At 44.5% G+C, this 20,999-nt stretch overlaps 1 protein-coding gene across 3 annotated transcripts; it reads right to left on the reverse strand.

The window, feature by feature from the left end:
- Nucleotides 1–1,689: 1,689 nt before the first annotated feature.
- Nucleotides 1,690–19,197, reverse strand: LOC119165288 (monocarboxylate transporter 13). Of its 3 annotated transcripts, XM_075895863.1 has the most exons (9): nucleotides 18,766–19,197; nucleotides 18,401–18,664; nucleotides 14,879–15,098; nucleotides 13,665–13,808; nucleotides 11,804–12,176; nucleotides 7,040–7,331; nucleotides 4,047–4,299; nucleotides 3,205–3,375; nucleotides 1,690–2,394 (listed from the first exon to the last, which is right to left on the reverse strand). In XM_075895863.1, exons 3-9 carry the CDS (start codon nucleotides 15,066–15,068, stop codon nucleotides 2,366–2,368), a joined length of 1,452 nt encoding a protein of 483 aa, XP_075751978.1. In that variant the 5' UTR covers nucleotides 15,069–15,098; nucleotides 18,401–18,664; nucleotides 18,766–19,197; the 3' UTR covers nucleotides 1,690–2,365. The 3 variants fall into 3 exon arrangements, with proteins under 3 accessions (XP_075751978.1, XP_075751970.1, XP_075751985.1); XM_075895855.1 differs by having other exon boundaries at nucleotides 18,401–19,197; XM_075895870.1 differs by having other exon boundaries at nucleotides 3,226–3,375; nucleotides 18,401–19,196.
- Nucleotides 19,198–20,999: the final 1,802 nt, after the last annotated feature.

The raw sequence follows: 20,999 nt of genomic DNA on the forward strand, positions 1-20,999 counted from the left end.
CATTTTTTGCTACAGCTTAATATATACATACACTATATCAGATGCTACAGTTCTATATGAACACTCTGGACACATGGTTAGACGACAATAATCGATCGTTAAACATCCGGAAAAGTGCAATCGTATTTTTTTTCCGATAAGTGTTCCAGTGCATATTTCCGTACTTTACTGACAGGAATTTATCCCGTAGGTGGAATCGATTAAATACTTAGAAGTGACTTATACTGAAAACCTAAATTGGAGTCCGCGTATAGAAAATATGGCAGCTAAAGGAGCGGGAGTGCTTGAGATGCTTCGTAGACTCGGCAATAAACGTTCTGGTTTACATCGTGTTGTGCTGGTCATGATATATTGTATGTATATCCGCCCAATATTGGAGTTTGTCTGTGTCTTGTTTTCTGGAGCACCCGCTTACAAAATTAGACCACTGGTACTACTAGCATGCGAAGCATTACGTTTAAGTCTTGGGCTTCCTTAATTTGTCGCAATTATTATTTTTTATAAGGAAGCGCGCCTACCTTTTTTTTTTCGTGCTAGGTTCCAAGTACTAGCAGTTCGTACCTTCTTAAAAATATGTGCATCCCCGCAGAGTAGGTCGCAATGTGTTTTCATTAATGAGCTGACGTTCTTTCTTAACCAACAGGGGTCTAGATTAAAACGTCCACAAGTCATCGTCATACAGAAGCTCTCGAAACCTTACAACTTAACCTTCGTGAGGTACTGGTACTAATAACACCTATTCAAACAATTAAAATAGAGTTTGACAATATATTTTCTAATAATTGCAAAAGTCTTCCCAGTAGATACCCAAGTGCCATTTTGAAAGACCACCTGGCAAGATTAGACATAAAGATTGTAATAGCAACTGATGCTTCAGTTTGCGAAGATAAGGAGGCGTCGGAATTGCTTCTTCAGTGTTGGGTTTGTCTTTTTCAATTCGTTTACTCCATTTTACACCCATATATCAAGCGTAATTACTTGCGATTCTCTTAGCATTACGGAAATTGTCTCAATAAATAACAGATGCTATTATACTTTCAGACTGCCTGTCTGTGTGTAGTTCATTAACTGCGCCTAATATGTCCAATGCTTTAAAAGTATTTTACGCCCTCGCCCCGAACATTTATGACTCATTCGCTTGGTGTGGATACCAAGACATGAAGGTTTAACCCTAAATCAATAAGCAGACACACTCGCAGTGGTCTCACATAATTAGCCTATAATTTCTAAATTACCGACGCTAGCATTTATCGCCGTGGCACGCTTTGAAACATTTTTCATATCAGATCATTTTGAAAAGTCTGGCTTGGCAGCAAACATATTTTTCTCATCTTAAGTATCCTTAAAAAAATTGATGGTGCTCCTCTAGAATGGCGGATATATCAATTATTGGATATACCAAGTCCCCCCCCCCCGCCCCCCTGAATTTTTATCTACACAGGTCTGGTCTGGCAGTCTCCCCCTATGCCTCCACTGCAACGAGAGTAAATCCCTTCATAATTTTCTCTTAACATGCAGGCTATACACAAACCAAAGGAAGAGACTGTTAGAAGAACCTCTCCGTAGGTTGTCTCTAAATTTATTTCTTCCGGTGATCCTTTTCTTTAGAGCGACTGAAAAGAGATTTAGCCACAGGAACATTTGCAAAGCCGTATGCGATTTTCTAAAGGCAACAAAAGAAATAGAGTGTTACGCTGAGGCATAAATTCACTTTATTTCAAACCATATTAGCTTGCTCGTTTTTATTACCTCTCTTTTATTTCTAATCTATCGTTTACCAATTGGTTCTTTGTTTAAGCATCCTTATCTGAATAACCCAGCTGGTACAACAATTTGATCTCACAAATGAGGCACCGTCCGTTTCATGGCCGATCCCCCGTGGTGGGTTGCGCCAGGACTCTGAGGAACAACCACCAAACCATTGTCTTCAGAGTTGGTGCCACTATAGGGCGAAACTGCCTTGATTTTTCTACTACTCGCTTCAGTCGAGAGAGGGACATAGTGCCTGATAATCGCCCCCAGAACCTTGTGCCTGGTGGCAGCAGAACGCCAAAGTCACGGAGGTTGTTGAAAATGCATTCAATGAATCCATTTCGAAAAAGACAAGTAGGCATGTGATGTAAAAATTGTTTTTTTTTTCTTCTCACTGTGAGGGCTACTAAAAATAACTAAACGAACTAAAAGGAACTAAAAAGGGCGTTGCCCACGTGTAAATCGCGAGTTAAAAGTTGCAGAGAGAGAGAGACAAAAATCAACCAATATGTGCTAATGGTATAAGTTAAAACGCCAAGTCGCTCGCAACTGTGACGGCGTGTGATGATAAACTTCTTGTATCACAATTCTTTCCAGTACTTCTCGATGTCCGTCACTCCACCGCTGTTTCTGTTTCTTGAGCTGAAAATGATGCAGCAAAAAGGAAGAACGAAAAATGTTGCGTAGGATCAAATGACAGTATTATATGAACTTTGGTCAAACCTGTCAAAATCTTTTCTTTCGATTTTTCATTTGTAAAGCAAACATAATTTAGCGTGCCTCTAAAAATAAGATAACTATGTACATTGATATTTTATCCGGCACTGGCAAAAGTACAAATAAGCCTTAACTATCACTTAACTGCGATAGTTGTATGGCTACCTGATCAATTTATTTCGAACAACATCATTTACTTTCTCATTTCTGCAAACCGTGCTACTTGGCTTTGAAAAAGTGCACTTTAAGTTCATATGAAAATGCCCTCACAAATAGAGAGAAACAAAAGTACCAAACGCTAACTTGGTTCAAAAATATACAAATACAAAGTATCACAAATATAAGGATAATAGCACATAATTCAATACTTGTGAAATAAATTAGATGCATGATGCAAATTATGTACACTACTTGCTGAAAGTATAGAAACCACTTCGCGAGGGGCAAGACCCGAGACCGAACCTTCTTGATGTGTCCCAGTACTCAGAGCTAGAAAACGCACCACCAAGTTTTTTACCACTTCTGAGCAATAAAAATATTCTATGACTGAAGTAAAGGGTTAAAATACAACTTGTGATTGGTCGGTGGTGTCTTCTAAACTTTTTGTTAGGTCTGCAGCTGCGTCGTTCCTCTTTGCCAAGCCGTAACGTAACAAAATCTGCCTAGTTACCATGGAAGACGCGTTTGAACACTTGCACTAGTTTTCTGAAATGCAAGCTGTTCAGTAAAACCTACCAGAGGTTAGGGTAGGCTTACATGAGGTGGTGGCATTCTGTCTTTCCAATCTACAGTGAATGCGCCTTTCCCAGAAAAGGCTGGCCATCCAGGTCACCATGAAGACGGCGTTGGTGATGGCGAAAGCGATGTACAGCGGGTCGTAACTGCCGAGCACGTCACGCACGTAACCTGCGATGAGCAGACGCATTAGTATGGAGTTTCAAGAGCTAATCGAATACGTCTTCAAATAGTTAACGACAACACTTTATTTAACCGCGTTCAAAATTCACGTGCACTTCAGCCGTGTGAGTCTGCAGGTTGCAGAGAAAGCCAAGAAATATATCACTGCATTTTCATTAGGAGGCGCGCTTTGACGAGTGCATATTATAACCCAACATGTGTGATGCTGTTCTGTTAACTGGCACGCCTCTAAAGCAGGTTAATGTTGGCTGATCTTGGCAGAGAGTGTAATTAAAGGTAGTCAGCGTAATTAAAACCAATTCTGACACATTTACAAAATGTCACCTCACTTATTTTCTGCCTGTGTTTTTTAGGGGCAAAACTCCTAAAGCCGTGGGAATGTGCATGCATGTCTGTGACCGGTTCGTAACCATGAAGTTGTATAATTCACTCAGTAGGTGACACTAGTGTGAGTGACAGACAGACAGACGGACGGACGGACGCACGGATGAACTTATAGAAGCACGGACGCACGGAAACGCTTCATCCCACTCATCATCATTCACTCCATGGATATTCTGTGATTTTTTTTAAATGAATCATTTACATTTCCGGCTGACACACCGAAATATTTTGCTAATAAAGAAAACATTCTATATAAAAGTGTCTTTGTGACTCACCTATTAGCGGTGGCCGTGCTAAGCACAACAAGCCGGCGATAAAGTTCATGACCCCCAAACTGAGTGAGAGTGAGTCCTGCTCAACTCGTTCGGAGATCATGACGGTGCTGGCGAAAATGCGACCGCCGCCAGACGCGCCGACCAAGAAGCAGCTGACCATGAGAAGCCAGTACTGCTTGACCAGCGCTGTGGCAGCGAGCGCCACGGCCTGGATCCCGAAGCCCCACATCATCAGGCATTCCGCGCTCATCAGCTGCGCAAGAGAATGAAGGCAGGGTATATTTTAGCCACGTCCGTCTAGGTAAGTGAGCTCGGGAATAATACGCGAACCACATTAAATTGACAATTCCGTACTGTCCTGTTTTAACTGTCTCGCTGTGAAGAAGTTGAGGTTTACGTCACCCCTGCTAGTCCATTTCTATCAATTGTGCAGCGAAAAAAAAAGCCTATACAAGCCCCCCCCCCCCCCCTCCCGCACACAAAATTAAAAAATAGCGAAGAAGCATATAGCAAGCTAAAATAAACAAACATAACTAATACGGTAATGTCCAGTTCGCTTCGAGGTGTTTGCTTGACAACACGTCATAGTGAAGGAGACGATAGATAGTAAATAAGGACTACTGTGTTGGACAGACATAAAAGACTGAAGTGAGCGCCTGTTAGTAAACGTGCGACCTTTGGTTCAGCAGCGGAGCACCATAACCATTGCGCTACCTCGACAGATGGAGCAACCTGGGTCCTTGCTAAATCAAGTGTGCTGTATCAGCAAAAGTATTTGGACTCGTGCTTTGCATGCAGCCCGAGACGCCTTCTCTCTGATTTCAGAGAACATTAGCTGTCATTACAAAACACAAAGAAATCGACAAGTACACTACAATTCGTTGAGTGCTCAACAATAGTCATTCAAATATAGTCATTCTTCGTTGAGTTGTAATTCTTCGTTTCTTTCACACACTTCCACTAATTCTCTCTTCCTATATCATCGAGGCCATATATAGCTGCTGTACCAGCAATTTTAACGCCCTACCCACATATTGTGGTATGTTGCTATAGAAACAGCAGCTATTGCTCCGCTTCACTACGGCTAAAAAACTATCGCCTAGTAGAAGCTCCCAACATAATAATGCAGTAGCATCGCGTACGAGGCACAGCAAAGAAAGAGTGGATTCAATCACTCATGGTTTCCACACTAACATTACATGAAAACAACAAAAAAGTACTCGAGGAACGCGAACAATACTATCAAAATAAAGATCACTATTCCCCCGCCTTACGGGCGTAGCAAATCGCATAAGCTTCTAAACTGGTGTTCTCACAAACAACATTTGATAACACCCTTTGAAAACGAGGCATCCCGAGGATCGCGTGAGTGTAATTACACAACAGCAACGATACCGCGTACCGTGTGGTGCTAGTCAGCGTGCCAAAACAGCATCGATAGTAGCATAACTCTTCGTTTCCCTAAACAACAGAGCGTGCGCTGCGCGGGGCAGTTGTTCACGGAAAAAAGTCAAGTGTGGCGCCAGGAGACAAAAGGCATGCCGGGTCGCTTTTGCAGAGACAAAGACCAGACGCTTAGACGCAGAAGCACGTCTGGTACCCATTGTCATGGATACGCTTTACTTGAAACATTGTTCCGTGCACGAGCCTGAGTTAGCTGCCGTGTTCTTATACGGTCAGCAGTGGGGCTTACAAAAATCATCGTATGGACTTATTTCGGGGAGTTATTTTCGTACATGTTGCTGGTTGGCGTCGTAAATAAAACACAGACTTATTGCGTAGAACTGTGGCGTTATAACTTTGAAAATTATAAATAAACTTTTTTTAGAACTGAGAACGTGAAGGGAGCAAGTTTAGTTTTTATTTCGAAAATATTTTAAGGTACACGATGTGTTAGCAACGGAACTACAGTAATTTTCTTAGCGCTCCATTTCTCATAACCTTCAGTTGCACGTACAATGCGCTGCTTCTGCAGCATTACATGGATATACGCACGGACGCACACATGCGCGCACACACACACACACACAGAAGCCTTGACATTTGCGGGATAATTTTTTTTTCGAATCCAGACCTCCAATTATAAGCACTCGCTCCACAGTCCAATCTAATAGCACTTTGACGCAACCTTATTGCCAATGACATGCCTTAACTTGGAGCCCCAAACACACGAACAATTGCGCGTAAATGACACTATACGTGGGCCTTAATGACGTTCACCCAAGCCATTTTTTTTAAACGTCATAGTGTTTACGTCTCTCTCGAATACTATTAGCTGAAAACGGCAGAAACATGTACTAATTTTTTTTCGACCAATATTTTTTACCAACATTTTAAAAAAAAGATTCAGTAGCTTAAAGGCGCACTCTCTGCAGACGGAGACTCTCTTGGTTTGCATCGTACAGCACAGCACAACAGAAATTTGTAACTATTAAAGCGATACCCTTAGGTTCCTCCTGGAAAATAAAATTGACCATCGGCGTAAACACGATGGTGATGAAAAAAAATGGCACGTGATGGTGTCACCGCATGACGTCATCATTACACTACAGAAGCAAAATTTTGTCACACCATGAGATTACCATGGTGCCATGTCTCACGATAACGTCCCGCATGACATTGTCGTGTGGTCATACATCAGCCGATTATTGAGGCAGCGCGAAACCAGTGTAGGGGCAGAAAGCCTGCAGTGCATCTGGTCGTGGAGGATGTGTAAATGTTAAGTTCAGAAGGCTTTTAGAGGAGGAATGGAGCGGATCGATACATTCACTGAAAATATTAAGAAATATTGCTTTCGCCTTCGAATCCGAGTTAGGGTGATGCATAAGAGATCCAGCGAATTTTAGGACAGCGGAACTGCGCCGAATAGGGGCATTCTTTACATTCTGTTCATTAAGATAATGTACTAGAGACAATGGGTGCAGGGACGTCCCATTTTGTAACTTTAATATGATTTGCGAAAGCAAAGGTGCGAGGGCGGTTCCGCTCCTAACCTTGAAGTCCAGCAGGAGGCCCGTGCCAATGCGCGACACCAGGTCACCGAGCGCGACGGCAGTGACAAGTGCGACAGCCTCGTAGCCCGCCAGCCCGTTGTCCTTTCCGAAGTCGACGGCTGTTAGGAGGAACGATGCTAGCACGAGCACGGAGATGGCCCGGGACGCACTGATGTGTGCGAATGCTACGGTCACCAGCGACGCAAGGTTGCGCTTGAGTCGGCTCCAGACTCCGCGGTTCTTCGCCAGCAAAGGCTCCGCCTCGTCATACTGGTGGTCGCCGTGACCCGTCCTGCGTTTGGAGGCGGCGTTTTGCCTATTATAGCAGAGTTGATAAAGCCCAGCTGAAACAGGAGCAGTCTCGTCTGCAGCCTTTTGAATGAGTGTGAGGGAAGAAAGTGAAGCAAAGCGTAGACATGTATAATGTAACAAGCTGGCGAAAAAGTAAAATGAGGGTGAGGAGGAGAGAAGAAAGGAGGGCAGACGGTAAAGTGTACCATAGCTATGTATAGTATACAATAATATTATCTGGATCTTTTATCGTGCCTTCACATCCCTCAATACACAGGCCTGTACCGTTTCGACTCCAACGAAATGCAATCTCAACGGTAGGGGTCGATCCCGCGACCATTCAGTCATCAACCATACCCACTGTTCCACCTAGGCGAATAACCATGTAAGTGTAGTATAGCGAAGTGTGGAGAACTGAAGGGAAGTTGATAGGAGCGAACGGGGCAGACATGGTGTAGCATCGTATAGCCGAGATGAGTGGATGGAGGAGAGAGACAAGTTGGAGGTAGGGGACATGCAAGTGGTCAAGCAAGGAAGACGTTTCTTCCGTGCTAAACCAAGTCCATTTTCGCATAGTTTTGCATCACCTGAAATTTCATCGCTGGGGCTTGCCGCCAGCTTCACCGTAGATTTACCTTTACGATGTTAAGCCAACCAGAGCCACGCTAGATTTTTTTTTTCATGAGAGTATCGGTTAGACAAGAACAAGGACGCACTGCCAGCTTGAGAGAATCTGGCCACCCCATACTCATACCTCTGTTAAGTTGTGTGAAGAGAAAGAGAAAGAAGACTACAACGCATTTCACATGAAAATGTAACATTTTCAAAACTATGAACATTTCCTTTTAAATAGCAAGACACTATTCGTTTCATGGCCCATCCCTCATGGTGGGTTGTGCCAGGATAAAAGGGACAAACAAACAAAAATGCCATACACCAAGACAAACACGCAAATGCATATTTACATACACCCTGAGAGACAGCAACACCACGCAGTCGCCGAAGAAGATAACAATGAGGGGTGACGAAAATAGACTTTTTGTGCCGACCCGATGTCTCCTGTGGTTGCGTCCGTCACTTGTCGTATAAGGTATCAGGGTGCAAGCAGAACGTTTTAGATATTGACTGCTGAAGTCATGATAAAGTATGTGGTAGTAGTACTCTTCTCACAAATAGCTTTTGTAGTCATCTCGAATTATTTAGAAAAAATATATAAAAAGATATTCTATCTACTAGCTGCGTTTAGTAATGTAGCGAGCAAACACCGAAGCACTTGTTTTCTAAACCTAAAGGTGATACTGGGTTGATATTGTCACGGTGTCGTGACGGGACTGAAGGAAGGAGACTGTATGGTCAGATCAAACTGTTTATATGGGTGAACCTCTAACCGGTAAACGGAAAGTCAGGTTACAGTGAGCTTCATCGATTTACCAAGTCCCGGATCACTCGCCTGTGGCCCGCGGACACCTCGGCTCATAGGTGGCTACGTCACATGCACGTGACCTTAACGTCCAGAGCCAGCCCGAGCGGCCTCAGGCCATCTGCGCTATTGATGCTGGCTGCATTCGCTATGGCGTCTGCTAGGCCAAGCTATGCCGTCTGCTCCCTCCATAGCTATGACACAGGCCACAACGCCGACCCAATCCAACCTAAACCGCAGTTAGTAAGTGGATTATACCCGTTTCTGTTGTGATGCAACTTACTGTAAGTGAACTATACTAGGGCGCATGCGCATCGTAGTTCCACCGCTGTTTCTCCTAAGGAGTATAACGCGTGTTTGCCCGACCTTCGGCAATACGCACATTTTCGACATGGCTCAGAACACCGTTGACAAGAACTGGGTGCGCAAACAAGGCGAAATCCAGAAACATGCGAGAAGCGGATAGAAAAGCAAAGAGAGAGCAGGGGCGCGTAAAAATTTCTGTGTCTAACTTAAGATGGCCGCACTGGCATGCATTCCGCGCTGTCGGCTGCCAGCTGCCCTATTGCATCTCTCATAATCATATTGTGATTTTGGGACGTTAAACCCCACATATCATCATGCCAGCTGCCCTAAAGTTACTGTATATGCAACCTTTGGGATGTTACTGTATATGCTACCTAAAGGTAGCATATACAGTATACTGTATAAAGTTATAACTCTAAGCTGCCCGAAAGAAATCGTTCGGACGGTCCCAGGCCGCAAAAAACGAACATACGTCCGAACGATCCCGGACCAGTGGGTGGAGCTTCTAGTTGGTCCCAGAGAAAAACGAATGCGGCGCCGGCGTCCGGGGCCGTACGGAGCCGTACGGGACGTGTATATCGATGAAGCTCAGTAGCACACTTGCACTGATAGCGGTGAACGCAGCGTCGGCCGTCGATGAACTGACAAGCGGCGAAGCGTGTTGGCATTTGTGCACTCGCCATTTATTGATTGATATGTGGGGTTTAACGTCCCAAAACCACTATATGAATATGAGAGACGCCGTAGTGGAGGGCTCCGGAAATTTAGACCACCTGGAGTTCTTTAACGTGCACCCAAATCTTTTGTGCACTCGCCATTGAACATTCCAGCATTATCGCTAGAGGCGACGTAGATTCAAGAATAATCTGAAATGCTCACGAAGTGGGCGTAATCTCAACAAAATTATCTACCGCAGTCCTGAAGCTTCTCGAACACTGTAGGCGCGGTTTGCGCTCAGAATCGCGCGGCAGCAAAACATGGTATTAAGGAAACTTGAGGAAGGAACGTGGCATTATTTGCCGTCAGATGACAGCGTCGTACACCAGCGCCGAGCTATAGACGCATGAACACTAATCATTTTGTCAATTTTCGTTAATAATTCAGCTCTATGCGGCTTGACTGAAATGTTTCTGTTCCACTCACTTGACACCTTTATAAAAGCGTCGTCCTACCCGGTACACAGAGACTGTCCCATGAACGCCCTTAAAAAGTGAATCCGGCTACATTTCTTTTTGTAAGCAGGCACAAGCACACATTTTTCTCAGTCATCTGCTGTCTACGTGGACGACGGAAAAGGTGTTTAGTGACTGTTTTATTGTTTTTTGTAATATTTTCTTCGCTTACATTTTTAATTTATTTCTGCTTCCGACAACAAGAAATAAAAAAAAAATTGGCAGATGTCACGTACAGTGGGAATCGATGATATGCGAAGAAAGAATAAGGAAGGTTGATAGGTCCCTCTAAAATCAGCGCAACGTTATGAGGCAGACGTAAATTCTCCCGTACGTGACTTCCATGTCATGATTATCATGTTTGGACGTGCCATTTGTCTTCACCGTCCGTTCTCGTCACGTAATACTAATTTTGGAATATGTGAAGCTAGTGAAACGGCCACGAGCGCATCATGAGCATGGCATGTAGTCATGTTACATGAAACGCATCTCATAATTATCATGTTTGCACCAGTCACATACATTTGTCATCTATTCACGTTCCGTAGTACCAAATTTAGTATATGTGAAGCTAGCGAAACGGCCGTGAGTGTATCATAAGTTTTGCATGTAGTCATGTTACATGACACGCATGTCACGATTTTCATGTTAGCGTCTGTCGATCGTGTTCGCCATGCAGTCGGGTCGTATACCATACCAGTTTTTCAACATGTCATTAGACCAAAACCATCCAAGAGCAGCGAGACCACAAAATGTAAATCTTGGCATTCATGATCATCAAGCTATGGCTAGTCAATTATGCTAGTCATACAGCCATGTTATGTCATAGTTATATCAATATATATCTATCTATACCTATCTATCTATATCTATCTATCTATATATATGTATATCTATCTACCTATATCTATCTATATATATATCTATCTATCCATCTTTATCAATCCATATCTATCTATCTATCTATCTATCTATCCTTATATATATACATATATATGAGAGGACTTCGCTAAGAAATGCTTCCATTTGAAATTCTTGCACAAGGGGTTGTTGCACAACCGTGATGACAACCGTGATGTAGGCTGCCGTGACTACGACAAATCGACTTGTCGAAATGTTTTTTATCCGAGCGACATTGCCCGTCAAGTATTTTCTTGTCTTCAAGTACCCATCTTATCATGAAATCCTGCGTTGCTAAAGCCAACAAGTGAGACACACAGCACATCAACATATTATTGTAATCCGACTCTTGTGCACCCCCCCCCCCCTTCCACACACACACAAAAAAAGCCGCGTGCTGGTGGTACACTTTATACTTGATTGATTGATATGTGGGGTTTAACGTCCCAAAACCACTATATGATTATGAGAGACGCCGTGGTGGAGGGCTCCGGAAATTTAGACCACCTGGGGTTCTTTAACGTGCACCCAAATCTGAGCACACGGGCCTACAACATTTCCGCCTCCATCGGAAATGCAGCCGCCGCAGCCGGGATTCGAACCCGCGCCCTGCGGGTCAGCAGCCGAGTACCTTAGCCACTAGACCACCGCGGCGGGGCTACACTTTACACTTACTCGTTGAGAACCGCAAGTGAAGCTACGAGGTCCTTGGAGCAGGAGTGAGCGAACGAAGCTGTTTGGAAGCTGCTTCTGCGAGACCTGGCGTTGCGTGACGGAGCGGCGACTTCGGGTTCGTTGGGCTCTCCGGACGCCGGCACCCGATTGACGAAGATGCAGCCGAACAGCATGTTCAGCTGCAGGGCTCCGAGCACCAGGAGTGCGACACGGAACTCCAGAGCCTGGCGCAAGGCCTCCGTGATGAGTGGGGATACGAAGCCCGACACAGCAGTCACGACGAAGAGCAAACCCATCGCGGTGCCCCGATACCTGACGAAATGCCGGGCCACCACGGTGAAGGGCAGCACTTCTTCGCACGCCACTCCCAGTCCTGTAAGGTAACGTAGGTGTGTGGTAGGAGCATTCTTCTATGTGAGTGAAGAGATCGATCGTATAAAAGCATTTAGTGTCATCATCTAAGCATTCTCGATGAAACTGCTATTCGACGCTGCGCTAAAGTGTCAGTCTAAAGGTTATTAGCGACTTATTATTCTATTAATATGAAAAAGTTACTTTGTAATGTCCAGGTTAGTTTAAGGGCCGACAAAAGCATTAACACGCGCAGCTGCGCATGTTGCCCTAAAAAATCTGAGTGGGTACATCACAAACTCGCAATAAATAAATAAATAAATAAATAAATAAATAAATAAATAAATAAATGATTGTGTCGTAGTGGTGACTTTGCAACTGAACTTGCAGTATAGGCCTCCAAGGATGGTTCAAAAAGGACCACTAATGGAAAATGAGAGACAGGAGCATTCGGCTTTTAGTTAACGCGCAGGCTGCGATCACCATTAGCAGCCATTGGCATGTACATTGAGCACTATCTGACAAGAAAGGGTTGCTACGTTATACTCGCTGGGCGTAACTCCTTAGCTTTAGAAAGGTTTAGCGAGCGTTGAGCCGCAGTGCCATGAATACAATGAACTTGTATATACCATGAATGAACTCGAGGGATGGTTAAAAATGGGAAGTAGACACGAAGCGCAAGCCGTAAGAAAGTAAAAGCCGAATTCTCCGCCTCTCATTTCCGATTAGCAGCCATTGGCATGTACATTGAGCACTATCTGACTGAAAAAGTTTGCTACGTCATATTCGCTGGGCGTAACCTCCTTGGTTTTCGAAAGGTTTAGCGAGCGTTTGGCCGCAGTGCCATGAATACAGTGAACTAGTATATACCATGAACTCGAGGTGGTTAAAGGTTGGAAGTGGACCCGAAGCGCAAGCCGTAAGAAAGTGTGCGTGTGCCACCTCTCGTTTAGTCCTTAGAATGTCCGCTGGATGGCGGTGCTTCTATATGGGGAATATATGATGAAAAGATGCCGGATGGTGGTACTTGGAGTGTTGAATAGATGGACGAACGGACACATAGACAGATGCATGGACGAACGCATGAACGGACGCAGGGGTGGCTGCATGGACGAACGCAGGGACGGACGCACGAACAGACGCACGCACGGACGGGCTGATGGACGCATGGACGGTCACACTGACGGACGAATGGAAGGACGAATTCTTCGCCCCACTCTCCTTCATTCACTCCGTGGATATGCTGCAATTTTTTTTCATATCATTTTTTTGCAAATATCTGGCAAATAAGCCGTAATTCTATGAACTCTGTAAGGATCCCATGTCAAATATACAGAATATAATTTCACACGAAACATTTCAGTTAGGCACCTTCTTAGTGTCTTCACAACAATTTTCACTTGGCCTCGTTAGTTTTCCATTAGGAGCATGTTCCCTTTTTGTCCATTTTATTCAAGAATAACAAATGAATATTGTAATCGGCACCATAGATGTGGCTCACAACTCTTACCGTAAAAAACTCCGTACAGTATCACGACCATCAGAAGGCTGTTGGCCAGTGAGCACATCATAACCGAGAATGCGCACAGCAGGGCACCGCATATTAGCATGGCGCGCTCAGACATACACACGCCCAGAACGCCGTAAACGGGACCTGCGGCGCACAAAAAAACATTGGCACACTTTTAGATCCAAAGTCGCCCAGAAGAAGAGTGAGCCGATAAGAAAGTGTGACATGTTAAAAACAGCTGTTTCAGATAAACTCATATCAAATTACTGATCAATTCACATTTAAGCCCTTCAGTGCATGGTGGCATGGGAGCGAGTGAAAGTCATACAGGGAAGCGGCATGAAAATGGTAGCTTAAGCAGGTGGACCTTTGCAGTACAAGTGAATTGAATAAGCCTAATGAAGTGAGTGAAGGTTGAAAGAGAGGAGATAAATTTCCAAATAATAAGATGAGAGAGAATGAAAATGACCGACTAATATGGATGTGAATTCGACATCCTGTCTGCCACCCTACATGTGGGAAGTGGGAGATAGAAAGTGAGGAGCAACAGTAGGGAAATAGAGAAGTCTATGGGCAGTTCACAAGTGTGGTGAAGCATACCTTTAGCTGGTAGGTGCAAAACGGGGCATAAAAAAACGGGAGATCAGGTACAAAACGAGCACTGCGTGTTGTGTCCCCTCTTTTCTAAGTTCTTGTTAAATTGCACTATTTGGCCCCTATCAGCTATGAATTGCTTTCAGCTTTCTGTTTTCAATCCTGATTGCTATAGCGAGACCCTGAACAAAAATTCATTTACACATATACATGGTCACATGGCTGAACGGTACTGTGTGCTCTTGCGCTCTTTCTATATGCTCTTTAGTGCCTTTAATTTAGTGCCTTTAATTTAGCGCCTTTAATTTAGCGCCAGAGAGCAAACCGGTTACATCTAACAGCTTAATCACTTTGTGTATCTCTGTTTACCTATTTCTTTCTTTCTCTCTCTGATTCAGAATTCAGTACTTTGAAATATTTTGTTTGTCGAGTGACTTGGAGGAGGCGGTGTTAACCTATAGGTACTCAAATCGCTCATCTACATCCTATAAATATATTAGAAGAAGAATGATATGAACAGCTACAACAGAGAGCATTGGCTTTTTTACGCCAGTCGTCAAAGCCTCTCTTCCTCACGTGGGCGGCTTAGTAAGCGGACAAGAGCAACTGCCAGCACTCACCTGCTAATTGTGAGATGATGATGGCCAGAGTGAGGGGCCAAGAGGCATCCTGTCTGTTGATGTCCAGCATGTCCATGAAACCGATGTAGATCACCGACTCGGACTTGATTAGCATCATCGCCACGAACACATATATAGACGTGGAAACAGCTACAGGCCAACAGGCCCGAGAATCTGGCTGCGCCATCATTTAGTTGGGTCTCTTCCTCGACGGTCACAGCTGCGAAGAGCAGATAGCAGTGACGAGACTAAAAACATTTGTGAAATTGAAAGTGCTTTCTGTGATCGTTCAGAAAATATATTTTAACGTCAACATTAAGCTTTCGTAGCAGTTTAGGCAATTAAAGTTACCGTTAACAGCAGTAGTTAAAGGGACCGACAATGCCAGAACGTGCGATCAGATCGTAATAGAATTGAAAAGAGAATGAAATGTAGTGACATGTTCCAACATTCTTATCGCGTTGCGACTAGGACTTATATTTTACCGCAAAAGATGTTTCGAGATCAGAACACAGGTCACGTGCGACGCCGTGGTTGCCCGCCGCCGCCGGTGTCCGTAACCAATATCGAAAGAAATAAAAAAAAAATCCATAAATAAAAAACCAAGAACACAATGGGATTTGAACCCGAGCCTGCTACGTGGAAACCCAGTATTCTACCACCGAGTCACGCTGGTGTTTGAAACTAGCTTGAAAATCGGGGAAAAAATCGCTCTACTATGAAGTAACAAAGCGTTTTAAAACAGCAAAAGAACATCCAGGCGTCACACAATGCGAATTGCATAAAGTGTGGGTCACCCAACTATCCAACCCGTTACAAAAGCTTGTACCAGATCACTTATTAACCATGGTGCATACCCACTTCAGGCATTATTGCGCAATATTCCTAGCAATTGTTTAGCGCACACCACGCTTCTCCGAAGAATGGTGAAGGATAGCCTATTCAATGCCAGCCTACTGCACAAAAACTATGATTATTTATGGCGTAGCGGGTACCCAGCGAGTGTGCTTGTAGCAGTTACCGAAAGAGTTGAGAAAAAGCTTTGAAGCGCTGCTCTTCGAGCTTTCACTGTGACAGTGCTGCGCAGGCCTGACGCTTTTTTTTTCTTTTTAGATACTGCCTAAATTTATCAAAAAAAACGTTTTGTCGCGCAGCATAGCGGAAAAGCCTTGAAGCCGCATTATTTATTTATTTATTTAGAAAATACCGCACGCTAATAATAGCCCAGGCAGGATTGGGGGTGGTACAGTAAGAGAATATGACCAAAAAAAGCAACAATACAGGAGGCACAAACTAACAGGTAAATATACAACACATTATGGTACAAGATCTAAGTTACTTCAAAAAAAAATTGTCAATACACCTTAACACGTTTCCAGATTCAAACATACGGAGTCGATCACTTTGCTTAACGTGGTCGCGTACTGCGATGCAGTCGTGCGCGGGCCATTCCTTAACATTATAGTATGTATTATATTATTCAGGCCCGCTCAATTCAGTGCTGCTTACGACGTAAAACAAGTAGCGCGATGAAAAGCGGTGCTACCGTCGTGGCCGCCAGTGGACCGAGACGAACCGTGGCGCAAGCCAGCGGAGTGCACGCATCCGCAGCAAACCGCCACGCTCGAACATGAACCACCCGCAAGCTCACAGTTCGCAGCATTTGAACATACGACTTCATATGTGCTGGAGGTAGAAAAACTCTCATTACAAATGTTTCGTGGTGTTGTTTCGCTTTATCATTCCGGCATCAGACTCACTGGTTGATAAAATTTCCTTTGCGCCAAAAAAGAAAACGTGGTTGCTCTCTAACCTAAAGAGTATTGCATAAAAATCCAAAAGACTACGTCCTAGTGACAGTTAGTCGGGATCCCACACCGCATGTTGTCTTACCCTTAGTAAAAAAGCTCCCAAGTTCTTTGATTGCTATACCTTAAGGGCTGGGCTGTCTTCTTTTCCCCGACTGTAACTGTCAAGTATACAACGCTAACTACTGATTGATTGATATGTGGCGTTTAACGTCCCAAAACCACCATTTGATTATGAGAGACGCCGTAGTGGAGGGCTCCGAAAATTTCGACCACATGGGGTTCTTTAGCGTACACCCAAATCTGAGCCCACGGGCCTACAACGTTTCCGCCTACATCGGAAATGCAGCCGCAGGAGCCGGGATTCGATCCCGCGACCTGCGGGTCAGCAGCCGAGTACCTTAGCCACTAGACCACAACGGCGGGGCTACAACGCTAATGATACGTTACATGCTGTAAGTACTCCTCTTTCGCGATTCGAACCTCACGTGAAAGTATACACTGAAAATATACGGCTTTCGTAGTCAATCGAACGCAGCATTCTGTGATGTGCGTACTCCCGAAAGTCACTAATGCTCACGTAATTCGATGTTTACGCTGTGGATCATCTGTGAGTCACTAAGTTAAAGCTACCAGAAGCACGTCACGCATGCTCTTCGATTGGTGATCGAGTACGAATAAGAAGACATTTAACGAAATATCTCGTTCTTGTAAACATGCGTTCAAGGTGATTAAAGTGTTTGGGCTTTTCAGTCTTTCCTTCATCGTTTTTCCTCTAAGTCTCGTGATGACACCGTTATAACCTTAATTCCACAACAATTTTGCGCTGATGCGTCGTTCATTAGATCACCTCAGAAAGGAACAACCCCCAACGTCATGCTGAGAAATAACGCTGTAGCAAGATAGCTATAGCGCACGGCTATTACTTAAGGGCGCTTAGATTTTGAAGCATCCGGTCTGATCAAATTTGCTTAAATAATTCAGAAGTCGTTGATAGCAAACGAAAAGTGAATGTAATAAGCAAGAACAGAATCGAGATTCAAATTTATGACAAGTACCGCAATGTCATGACGAGATGCAAAATTTCCGGCTTTACGTGAATTCGTCCGAATTACGGGTCTTGAACAAATCACCTTTACTAACTTCAACGTCGTGCAAGACAGTGTTGTGCAATATCTTCTAAAAGACGTTATTGTACGTAACATTTCACACTGAATCGATGTCATTAGTCAACGTTACGAAGACCTCGAGTGCGTGGTTACTTCGGACTCTCATACGCAGAACGTACGCTACAATAATGCAATACGATTGGAATAACTAGAGATGCGAGTTCAAATTTTTCGCAATTATCAAAACCTGATTTCTTACCGAAATGAATGCGGTGGCATAAAGTATAGGTGATCACACTGATTACCTTGTTACCCAGTACAATACATTATAATTGAACTAAATATGTAAAATCTTTTCGTGTTCGTAATCGGCAAGCGGAAGGCTTCCAACCATTTCATAGTAAACTGACAGCGACATGAAGTCTCGTTGCACAACACGATACAGTAAAAACCACGCATTGAATATAGGATTCAGAATATTGGCTGCAGTGCTTGAAGTGCCGATCACAGGATTACGCTAAGTAATACTGTTCTATTACATGAACAAGAAGTGCAGAATGCAGAAGCTACTAGGTCTCCGTTCAGTGGGAGCCGTGAACACTTACCATGGATTGAAGTTAAGTCCTCGTGCGCTGCCACCACTAGGGTGAATGGAAGACCAAGACGATGTCGACGAGAAGCTGAGACACCAGATTTCGGGGGCGTGGCGCGCGCTCTGCAGTGTACTGCCACACTCGCCGCTGTCTTTGCCGTAGGCCCCCCCTTCACACTGACACCCTCGGTAAAGCGAAACCCTACAGACAGGCCAAATCACCACTGAGGCGCCACCTCCGAAAAGCGACGCAGTTGCACCAATCGTTCCCACATGCCTGAAAACAGCATTATAGTGTCGGTGAGACTGGCTGTTTCTTTACTACTTTCGTTGTATCAGACCTACGTGCCAAGCATGTTATCAAAAAAATCAACCTACGTTAAGAATTATAAGGTGGCTGCGATCCCAAGAAACAGCGGGAAAACTGAAGCCACTAATCGGGGAAAAGCCACGGCCTGCGGAGTTCCCGCTGAGACGTATCTGGCTCAAACAGCCTGTGCCGCTCCGAGCTGGTGTCATCGGCGTCCGATTTCAGATGCGCGCGCGCTATCAGGACCACGGGAGACTGTTTACAACTTGTACTTGGTCCGGAAATGGGGTGCACGCCGACCGACGGCGGCCGCAGACGACAGTCTCACCCAGCGTCTTTGGGCTATGCACAGAATGTCAGCGGGGGCGAGTTCGATGGACACGCGGGTTTCTTAGCAACCTGCCAAAAGCTTCTATCTCGTTTCGTTTTTAGCTTGTTTGCTGCACATCTTATCTGGCACCTTGCTCTGCAGAGCGATTCGATAGCGGCTCTTCCGGTAACGCGGCTTTTGTGAAATGGCGGTAAAATGAGGGAGAGAGGAGGAGTGGAGGAAAGGAAAGAGAGAGAAATCTCAATGTTGTGACGCAGCTCAGGCGTCTTATACTCTGACACAAGACCGAAAAAGCAACCGAAAAAAAAACGGGAGGACGTAATCTGTTTTATTGTGCGTTGCATCGCGGGTGAAATCAGAGGGCGTATAATGATATCACTCGACAAATAGGTATCACTGTTGGCGCGCAAGAAAAAGAAAAAAAAAGTTTCTGTGAAGCGTTTGCCAGTTCGTTCAATCTCATGATCTGTCTGTCGCAATTCCTGCGTCATCTGGAGCTACTAATCTCTCCGGCGCACTTGCAGCAGTACGTTAACTTCCACTCATTACATTTAGAGTTCAATTTATTTTGTTTCTTTCATTTGTTACACTATTGCGAGCCACTAGAGCGGGCGTAAAGAACAGCTTCAGAGGAAGCATTCCCATTTTATATTGCAATTTTAATTTTATTTTGCGTGACCTTCTTTCGAAGAAATTAAAAGCGACAACAGAACTCTGAAACTGCTGTTCCTACACTCGCCATGTTTTACGAGTCATTTAGTAGGTATGCATCAAGCCGTTACTAGTAAAGACGTTCTTGAGATGCTTCTGGAAATACTGAGTGCACTGACCAATCAGCGTGTGTGTGTGTGTATGTGTGTGTGTGTGTGTGAGTGTGAGTGTGAGTGTGAGTGTGTGTGTGTGTGTGTGAGTGTGAGTGTGTGTGTGAGTGTGTGTGTGCGTGTGTGTGAGTGTGAGTGTGAGTGAGTGTGAGTGTGTGTGTGAGTGTGTGTGTGAGTGTGTGTGTGTGTGAGTGTGAGTGTGTGTGTGAGTGTGTGTGTGTGTGTGTGTGAGTGTGTGTGTGAGTGTGTGTGTGAGTGTGTGTGTGAGTGTGTGTGTGAGTGTGTGTGTGAGTGTGTGTGTGAGTGTGTGTGTGAGTGTGTGTGTGTGAGTGTGTGTGTGAGTGTGTGTGTGTGTGTGAGTGTGTGTGTGTGTGTGTGTGTGAGTGTGAGTGTGAGTGTGTGTGTGTGAGTGTGAGTGTGTGTGTGTGTGAGTGTGTGTGTGTGTGTGTGAGTGTGAGTGTGAGTGTGAGTGTGAGTGTGTGTGTGCGTGTGTGTGTGTGCGTGTGTGTGTGTGTGTGTGTGAGTGTGAGTGTGTGTGTGTGTGTGTGTGTGTGCGTGTGTGTGTGTGTGTGTGTGTTTACAATAACAACATGTTCCTTAGCCGGAATCTAACTCAGTCCTTCTGCGTGGCATGCTGGTGTCCTACCACAGAGTCACACCAATGCCTGAACGTAATCCGGATAAATATTCTAAGCAGTTTTCATGCTGCGTAGGGAGTGGTGTAACACGTAAAATTGCATGGCAGAGGCTTGGAATTGCATCAGGTGGTAAACACGTGAGTCGCGTGCGAGTGGGTGTAATTAAAACCCGATCGTTACGGAAAGTTCTCGCATAGTTAATACTCACTTTCAGCAACAGCACCAACAAAATTTGCAGCTGCGAATGCGGCTGGCACCTTACGAATGCGTAGTGGGCCCTAAGCGAAATGCATCGAAGAATAGTTAAAACAGCGAAAAGGTATTTTTTTGTTTCTTGCGTGACAGCTAAGGTGTCAATCGAGATGCGAAGGTTAATTAGTGAATTAGAAGGTAATTTGAACGGGGCTCATTAAGCTGTCACATTCTACTTTTTTCTTTCATTCAATTACTTCAAAGGTCTCTGTCGGAGTATAACATGAGAGAGGCGAAAGTGAAACACTCTTGAAGGTGAT

Source organism: Rhipicephalus microplus, chromosome 1 (genome assembly GCF_043290135.1).
Source record: "Rhipicephalus microplus isolate Deutch F79 chromosome 1, USDA_Rmic, whole genome shotgun sequence".
Taxonomy (NCBI): Eukaryota; Metazoa; Arthropoda; class Arachnida; order Ixodida; family Ixodidae; genus Rhipicephalus; species Rhipicephalus microplus.

What these genes read in the sequence shown, in the direction of transcription:
- LOC119165288 (XM_075895863.1), bottom strand. Translation starts at nt 15,068, where the DNA reads ATGATGGCGCAGCCAGATTCTCGGGCCTGTTGGCCTGTAGCTGTTTCC. An exon ending in TCACTTGCGGTTCTCAACGA is followed by an intron (nt 7,332 to 11,803) that starts GTAAGTGTAAAG and finishes CTCCAAACGCAG; the next exon opens with GACGGGTCACGGCGACCACC. An exon ending in AGCACGGCCACCGCTAATAG is followed by an intron (nt 3,376 to 4,046) that starts GTGAGTCACAAA and finishes TGCTCATCGCAG; the next exon opens with GTTACGTGCGTGACGTGCTC.